The sequence below is a fragment of the Myotis brandtii genome, unplaced genomic scaffold (assembly GCF_000412655.1).
Source record: "Myotis brandtii unplaced genomic scaffold, ASM41265v1 scaffold384, whole genome shotgun sequence".
Taxonomy (NCBI): domain Eukaryota; kingdom Metazoa; phylum Chordata; class Mammalia; order Chiroptera; family Vespertilionidae; genus Myotis; species Myotis brandtii.
This window is the reverse complement of record NW_005364745.1, coordinates 1,197,483-1,206,502: the sequence shown is the minus strand read 5'-3', so window position 1 is coordinate 1,206,502 and position 9,020 is coordinate 1,197,483. Positions and strand designations below refer to the sequence as shown.

General features: G+C 46.6%; 1 protein-coding gene across 1 annotated transcript in view; it reads left to right on the top strand.

Moving 5' to 3' along the window:
* Positions 1–22: 22 nt before the first annotated feature.
* Positions 23–9,020, top strand: part of EGFLAM (EGF-like, fibronectin type III and laminin G domains) — a 144,457-nt gene continuing 135,459 nt past the window's right edge. Inside the window, exon 1 of the mRNA XM_005872576.2 lies at positions 23–241. Within this exon, the coding sequence (XP_005872638.1) occupies positions 145–241 (97 nt within the window). The 5' untranslated portion in view covers positions 23–144. The remainder of the gene's footprint in view (positions 242–9,020) is intronic.

Genomic DNA, 9,020 nt, shown 5'->3' with positions numbered 1-9,020 from the left:
TCTGGCTCCCTCGGCCCCTCACCCCCTCACCCCCTCACCCCCGCCAGGGGGTCCGCGGGGCCGGCGTCCCACTCGCCCCCCCAGGAGACGCCCTTTTTCTGTGCGCCCGGGACTTGGTGAAACTTTGCAGGAGCCGGCGGGGAAATGGATTTAATCCAAGGCATCTTGTTCCGGCTCTTGCTCCTGGCTTCCAGCCTCCAGTCCGGCTCCGTGTTGCTTGGGGAAGCTCGCCGAAAACCAGGTAACACGCTCTGCGCGCCCGTGGGGCCTCCCGGGCGGAGCGCCCAGGTCCTGGTCCCGGTCCCTGGTGAGGACGCGAAGCGGTCCACACACCGCCTCTCTCTCCCCTCACCAGCGCCAGTTTAACTGGGTTCATCGCTGCCCCGGGCTGAGAAAAGACATGAGCCGCCCCCACCCCTGTCCCCAGCCCGAGGGGTGGGGGTTCCAGGGATATTTGTTTGTTAAAAGAATGATCTATTATGCAGGCACAGTAGAGGTGGAAAGCTCTGCATTTGATCCCAGAGACCTGAGAGCGGGGCTAGCGATCATGCTGTCTCAATTACAGAGGATTGCAACTGTGCAGAGGCAGACAGCTCCTCCTGTGTCTCCAAACATCTTATTGAATTCATATTGTCCAGAGCCCAGCCATTTCCTGTGAAGTGTCTGAAGGTTTGCCTGCCTGGAGTCCCCCCTGCCCATCCCTGGTCCTGCCCACGCACTGAGTAGGGATGTGGCGGTTAATGTTAGGATTCTCTTCCACTCTGACTGAGGATGCTTTCTCAGAATTTCATCTTGTTTTGAACTCCTGCCTTTGCTCTAAGATTTCAACCCAAGTGTCAGGGTTGTAGACTATTAGAAGGAATTGGAGAGAACTCCGAATATAATAACTTGCATTTCCTCTAGTTTCACCCGTAAAAAGTCTTCCTGTATTTTGTTTACTTTGATTTGGCCTGTGTTGTGAGATTATTCCGAGTAGAACATTCTAAGCAACGAAGTTCTAACCATTGTTTGCCCCGAAAAACGGTTTTTATTTTTTTTTTCTCTGCCACTATATTTAGAATTCTGGAAAATCTGTTTTTTTCTTAGTTTACTTTGTAAGCAAGGTTGTCTTATGGGATTAATTATGCCTTATGAACAATGGAAAACAATATAACTTTATTTGAATGCAGCCTGCAAAACTTTGCAGAAAGTTCAGTTTGTCTTCACAAATAGTGTTTTTTTTATAAGAGACAAACCAGGGCAAATTCATCAGAGGGCAGAGGAAATAATCTTGGCAGGTTCCCATATGGCTGCTTAAATATATTCGCTGTTCAAGGATCTCTCCTTTTGGTTATATGACTTGTTGCTATTCAGCGCTGGGAGACACCCTCACTCTTCAGACTATATCTGTTATCACCTTGCTACCTGCCTTGGAATGGAGAACATTATCATAATTTGCAGCATACTTAAAATGTGAGCTATTCTATTTCCCTGTTTCCACTGTTCAATTCATCCTGAAGATAATAGCGGCCGTCCAACGTAATATTATGTTCGTTTCTTTTCTTACATGCACACATACATACATCTACCAGGATTTCAGAGAAGGGCCACTTTCTAACTTTCCTCCTTAGGTAACCACATCATGATCAATTACATTCTCCGGGTTTATTTATTCACATAAAACCATCTACTCACAATTTTGAATAATGCATAGTTCTATCTGTAGTTCTTAAACATCAACAGTATATGCGATTTTCTTTTAAGGATTTTCAGCATTGAAGCAGATTTTTAAAACAAAGCATTTTACAAAACCCTGCTGTATAAAACTGCTCAAATGATTCATCATATTTCCTTTGGTATTTTCTGTAGTTCCTCTCCTAGAAATACTTCCTACCTGGTTCATTCAGAGCCTCATTCTGTTGTTCATGCCACGAAGATGTCTCTTTGGTTTTATCTGAAGCATGGATGGGGTTTTGGTAGTGGAAACTCCACCTGTTAAACATGTTAGCGTCTTAAATACATCAAATTTGGGGTAGAAGGAGCGTTTGGACTATGCTCAGCTTAGACAAATGTTTCATTACCTTATAATTTTATCCAGACACTGGCTTTCAGGTTGGCTGCTCAGATTAAAATGACAGCTACTTTATAAAATTCAGGGCGGGGGAAATTTCCTCCTGGGCTCATTTACATCCCTTGGAAAGACCGGTTTTTGATCCGGAAAATTGGTCCAGATTAAAAACTGAATGTGCCCGTTAGGCTCTGATGTGAACAGCAACCAGCTAATTTATAATCTTCCCCAGACACCAGCAAGTCCTGCTAGGATCCATATGGAAATTCTTTGTACCGTGTTTCCCTAATAGAAATTGGGTTGTGGGCAGTACTTTGAAGGTAGTGTAGCCACCGTGTAGATGGAGCAGTCCTGTTTTATTTGGTGGCCCTGTCTGTCACCTCACACTGTGGAATCTACTTTTGACAAGCCCAGCTTTGCTGGAGAATCCTTGTATTCAGAATCAACCTGAAAATCTCCATCCCACCTACATCTGGTGACAAAAAACCAAGTAGCAGCTTCAGTTATGAGTCTAATTTGGGTCCAACATAGGCACCTTCTCTCGAGACACCCCAAGACAGTTCATCTTCTGTAACTGAACATTAATAAAGGAACCTCTGCATTTTCCGAGAAAAACAAGAAATGACAGTTTCCAAGTTAAGTCAAATTAAATAATCATCTCTAACTAAGTGCTGGCTATACTGTTCTAAGAACTTGACACATACAGATGTATTTGATCAACCCAACAGCTCTGTGAGGTGGGTACCATGATTGCCCCTGTTTAGCTAAAGATGAAATTGTGGCTTAGAGACATTCAGTATCTCCCCCAAGGTCACAACTAGTAAGTGGGGGTATGGGAATTCAGGCTCTGATGTTTGGGACCAGAAACAGTTCTCAGCAGCTCCTGGGCAGAGTGTGCGGCCTGGCACGGAGGGTCTGCCTCTTGGCTGGACGGGGGCCTCCAAGAGACAGAGCCCAGCAGGGGGTTACCCCTGCTGCTCTGTTGGGAGCCTGTTGAATGCTGTTAAACATTTGTACCTGGGATTGCACCCAGGCCCCCAAAGATAACAGAATGTGAAAGATACCACTAGGGAGTTCTGGAAGCTACTGACCTCATCCACAAGAATCAGGCTGTAACCTTGCTTTCTCTCGTTGAACTCCTGGGGGCTGAGGCTTGGGCGGGGCTAGAGAGCCCACTGGAGTACCTGGAGGTAGAAAAGGGACTTCTGAAGATCGCCAGGACTCCGTCCTTTCCCCATGACTTGGAAATGCCATTTATCGGATGTCCTTCATTCCTTTTCAGATTACAAATTAGAATCGTAGACCTGGAAGGAAATGCAAAGCGCTATTTAACAGCTGGGCTGAGGGTGGGTAAGGGACGGTGCAAGTTAACAGACGCTGAAACTTGAACTCGTCCCAGGCCCTCTTGAGTGGTCCCTGGCACTTCTCCCTTACGTTGAGTCTCACGGAGAAGTGCAGCTGAGCCTTCTGATGTGGGGCAGGGAGAGGGGGAGGGAAGTCCAGACGCACCTGCTGGACCAGCACACACCCAGCCACACCAGCTCCGTAAGGCAGATTGGTACCTCTCCGTGTCGATAAACTCTCTGGGCTGGAGGACCGCCCGAGGGTCCGGCCCTCCGTCCTCCTTTCCGGTTTGCCTGACGTCCCAGTCCCAGGGTCAGTGGATCAAGGTCAGGTTAGGGTTCAGAATGTGAGGTTTTCCCTGGAGGACCAGGGGCTCCACAGTCATCCTCAGGGAGATGCAGGTTTCTAATCTTTACCTTTGTACTTCCCTTTGTATTTCTCTCTGTAAAATTGGACAAAAATATCTCCTTCCCAAAGCACAAAGCACAGGATCGGAGGAGGCTCGTCTCTTCTGAATGTCCCTCCTTCTCCCTTTCCAACCAACCATGCTCCCCCTCGTTTTATTGTGCTGCGCAGATATTGTGTTTTTTTACGAGACAATTGAAGGCAAGATCCTCTACCAGCCAAAAGATTTCAACTAACTGGATACTCAGATGATGGTTAGCCTTTTTTAGTGACTTTTAAAAATGTCATTGTTTTTTGATAGACATAACGCTACTGCACACCTAACAGTCTACAGTACAGTGTAAACATAACTTTTATATGCACTGTGTTTCGCTTTATTGCAATATTTGCTTTACTGAGGTCATCTGGAACCGAAGCTGCACATCTCCGAGGTGTTCCTGTGTGTACATCCCCAGCACCTGGCCACTTGGTCAGTTCAGGACCACAGCAGAAGTACCTTCCTTTTACCCTTCATTCCATCAGCCCTCATGCCCTTCATCATATCTAATCCCTAGAAGAAGCCCAGTCCTCTCTCTCTCTCTCTCTCTCTCTCTCTCTCTCTCTCTCTCTTGCTCTCTCTGTCTCTCACCCCCTCTCTTCCTCCCTCCCCTCCCCGGTTTGGTTCTCTAAGAGGTCAAGGGACAGAGAAGTCAAGGTCAGGGGTAAATGTAGTAAAACATGAGGCAGTACTTCTTTCTCAGAATTCTTTCTCACGCAAGAGTGACTTGGCCAGGAAAGAACTGAGTGGTGTTTTTGTCTTTGTTTCTTACCCTGAGCCAGGGCTTTCATAGCCTTAGAATTCTTTGGGGACCAGTTGTCCATCTGTTCACGGGTTACTATAGCTCAAATGTGGTCCAGTGAGTCAGAACTAGATTTCTGGAAGACAGCGACTCGAGCGTCTTGAGGCTGAGATGGGGCCTTGGCTCACACAGGGTTAGCCTATGATATTCTGTATTCTCCTGCCTCACCCACTCGGCCAGCAGGACTGTCGTTTCTCCCAATCAACTAAATGAATGACGTAATGTCTTGTTGCAACAGGTCTTTGGAGCTGGCCAAGACCCCTGCCACTTGTCTCAGTCGCAGCATGTCATGCTGCAGGGATCGGAAGTGCACCTGCTGTTTTAGGGATAGAAAAGGGAAAAGGAGGAGGAGATATTACAGAGCCCACAAGGTAGTTGTAGAGGAAACCCCCAGACCCATCTTTGATTCGATTGGTTGGGGACCTCTGTTTTGAAGAAGGACCCGAGTGTGGCCTCAGCCTTATGAAATGAGCTGGAAGCCATTGCTACCTTCAAGAATCCCTGATCTCACGGGATGGGGAAGCCCAGTGCGGGTGATGGGTGGAGGAATGGGAAAAAGGGAAAAGGAGGAGGAGATATTACAGAGCCCACAACGTAGTTGTAGGGGAAACCCCCAGACCCATCTTTGATTCGATTGGTTGGGGACCTCTGTTTTGAAGAAGGACCCCAGAGTGTGGCCTCAGCCTTATGGAATGAGCTGGAAGCCATTGCCACCTGGAAGAACCTCTGATCTCACGGGATGGGGAAACCCAGTGGGGGTGATGGGTGGAGGAATGGGGTATGGGGGGAGGGATAGACACTCAGGTGAAAGTCAAATCAAAGTGCTGCCAGCAGAGGGCGCACCTTCCAAAGCTGGTTCAGAGTAGGTCTCTGACCTCAGAAGGTCTCAGGCCTCTGACCCAAGCAAGTAATTTCCATGTGGGTAAGAATTCTTGGAGTGCGTCCCAGGCATCTGCCTTTTTGACAGGAACCTCCGGTGACTTGGTGCATGTAGGTTGAAGTCCACACCTTGAGACTTGACAAAGTAGAGTTTGGGCTCCTCCCACTGCCTCCCTTCCTCAGTGCACTCTGTACCCCACCGACAGTCTCCAGTACTGTAACCAGGCAGCCCTGTGCTTAGACTCCTTGCGGGTGTTCTGAAGGCTGGATGTGGGACTCCAGTGGTCTCCCGGAGGCTCCTGAGGGATATCTCTTCCGAGCAGACCCTCCTCCTACTCACCTGGCTTCCCCATCCCAGTCATGGAGAGAAGAGGGAAACCCCGCAGCAGCATTAACAAAAAGCCATGCAGAGCTGTATCTAACCAACCTCTCCTCCCCACTTCCCTCAGGCCCACTCCACCCCCCCAGCTCGTCTCCCTGCCTCCATGGCTGGTTTCTGCTGGCTGAGCAGGAAGGCTTGGGAGAGAGCACCGACTCTGAGATTCGGCACATTTGGGTTCAAGTTCTGACTATTTTTTATTGGTGACTTGGTGACAGAGAGCAAGCTGTATGAGCTCTGTAAGCCTCAGTTTCCTCATCTGTCAAAATAGGATAATGAAAGAAGCTACCATTTAAGGTCCAAAGGAAGATTACATGAGGCAGTACCTGTACCAAGGCATTAAAAAGGGTTAGAAGCCTGAAGCTTTAAGGCAATATTTATGAAACAGGGATTGTTTAATCTTCCAGTAAACAGGGGAAAAAACCTGAATGGCTAGGTGTAACGGAAAGACTGTGTTTCAGGCATGGTGACTGATAAACACAGGCACTTAGGAAGTCATGCACTTTTATCCTTTAACATACATGTTAATGTATGATTGCTTGCATGTGATTTAATTTGTACTGAGTTGTAAAAGTTTCCAGATAAATTCGTTGACAAATCAAGGACCGCGTGCCTTGATTTTTAATTTGGAGAATATGGCTGCCAAGTGTGTGGTCTTGCGTGAATGGATTTCTTTGAGAACCAGTAACCCCAAGGGTGATGGATGATTTCTGCCTAGTAATTGTCTTGGGCAAGTTTTGCAGGGTGTGGTGGTGGTGGTGGTGGTGGGGGAGAGAATTACCCAGGCTGATGTGTGACTGAGGGTTGGTGAAAATTTCAACAGAGCTAGAAAGCTAAGAAATGGCCCATGTTTGCTCATTAATCAGTCAATAGGAGTAATTCATGAGCCCCTACCTGTGATGTAGAAAGATAAAGACCCAGTGGTTCTTCCTTTTTCTATTAATGATTCTTGCATTTTCTCAGCTTTGAAAAAAATCCCCCACTTACCCCAGAAAACCCCACCAGCTTATTTTCAGCATCAAAGGAAATAAAGCAGACTAGTGCTTTCAAAGCTAAAATGGTACAAAAAGATAGGGTATTTTTATCTAACAACAATCATAGTAATTATTATTACCTTAGCCAACCGGAACAAGCAAGGACACACTTTCTAAAGCTTTGATCTCATTTCCATTCTCTTCGTTCTCCACTCCCCTGAAGACACTGGAAGATTCTGTCTTCGTCTGACTCTGCAGATCCGGGCAATTTAAATCTTAACACTTGTGTTTGCTGACAGGGCATCCAAAATCTTGAATCAGATGTAATGCAATGCTAACGCTATTTATTTTTCTTGGTGCGATACGTTTATATTAGCCCGTTAATGGTTTACATTGTGCGGAAGGAGTTGTATCAGCAGGCACTTTTCCGTAACATCTGGACAGTTGGAAACATAATACTTAAAGACAACCTGAGTTTAAAACCTTCCTTGGACAGATGGCTAATTTTATTGATCTAATCTTACACTTAGGAATAGATCCCATGATCCTTTGCTTGTAATTCTTAGGGTGAGCAGAGACATAAGTAAATTGGATGATGGCTGTGAATGAGACGCCTGTTCTATTGTTTGTGATTTATTTTTTAAATACTTCAGTATAAACAGTCACTGTGTGAATTACTTTAATCTCTACCCTAAGGGTGCTTAATTAATACTTGCAATAATCCAGGAGACAAAATAGCTCCAGCATAAGAGTTTACATCTATTTTAATCTCTCGGTGGGTGACTGTGCTGTGCCTGTGGCTAAATGCTTCCAGCTTCTCCTACCTGCTAGCTAGGAACCACGCCCCCCCCCCCCCCCCCCCCCCGGGGCTGGGTAGCTACTGTTTGAAGAACTTTGTAATGAAGTCCACTCTCAAGGTGGCTGGGAAAATACTTTAAGGGATGTTATCAAAAATCCAAGCCAGAGGGTTTGTCAATTAGCACAAATCATGGTAGAAATAACATTTTCATTGGTGAAATGTGGGATTAGCTGGGAAGGTTATACATTCCCTTCGATTTTTACAGGGGCAAAAAATAAGACTGCAACCAGGCCAGCAGGGGCTGCCTTGCAGCTGGGCTAGCACTCCACGCAGGCCTGCATGTCCCTCACCTAACAGACGGCAGGCTCATTTGCTGGTCCTGCCAGCTGGTTTGCTGGGCCTGCCATTGGACTATTGACCCATCTGCCTCAGCAAGGTGCTTGGAACAAACAGCTCCAAACCTCAGGGGCTTGACGCAGAACATGTTCTTCATTTAGTCCAAGTCTGAAGTGAATGTTCCTCGTTGGGCAGCTTGGGCTGGTCTCCTCCAAACGGTGTCTTTAATATCTCCATGTTGTCATGTGCCCATCTTTACAGCGGGCCACCAAGGTGTCATGGAAGGTAAGGAGAAAGAAGGCTTGTTGAGAGGTTTTTGTGTGCCAGGTCGCACATGGTCACGTGGAAGGCTGGGAAATGCATGGAGTTCATCGGTGCACAGAGGAGGAGAAGGGGCAGCTGTTGGGGGTTGTCTGTGATGCAGTGCTTTGGAGTTCAGTCTGAAATGCAGGTAGTTACCATCTGGCTTTCCTTGTTGGAGGCTACTATTATTCAACAAAAGATCCCCAACTAAGCCATCAAATTAACTTAAGTCTGTTTGCCGTAGGGCCTAAAAATATGTGTATGGCTCCATGGATATAAGCCAGCAGTTCTCAACCTGTGGGTCGCGACCCCTTTGAGGGTCGAACAACCCTTTCACAGGGGTCGCCTAAGACCATCGGAAAACACACATATAATTACATATTGTTTTTGTGATTAATCACTATGCTTTAATTATGTTCAATTTGTAACAATGAAATTGGGGGTCACCACAACATGAGGAACTGTATTAAAGGGTCGCGGCATTAGGAAGGTTGAGAACCACTGATATAAGCTATTTGTTGCTGCATATTTCATACATTTTACAAAAAAGTAAAATTAGTTCGTTTAAACAATAAAATATCCAGCCCAGCCAGTGTGGCTCAGTGGTTGAGTGTTGAATATGAACCAGGAGGTCATGGTTCGATTCCCGTTCAGGGCACATGCCCAGGTTGCAGGCTCCATCCCCAGTGTGGGGCATGCAGGAGGCAGCTGATCA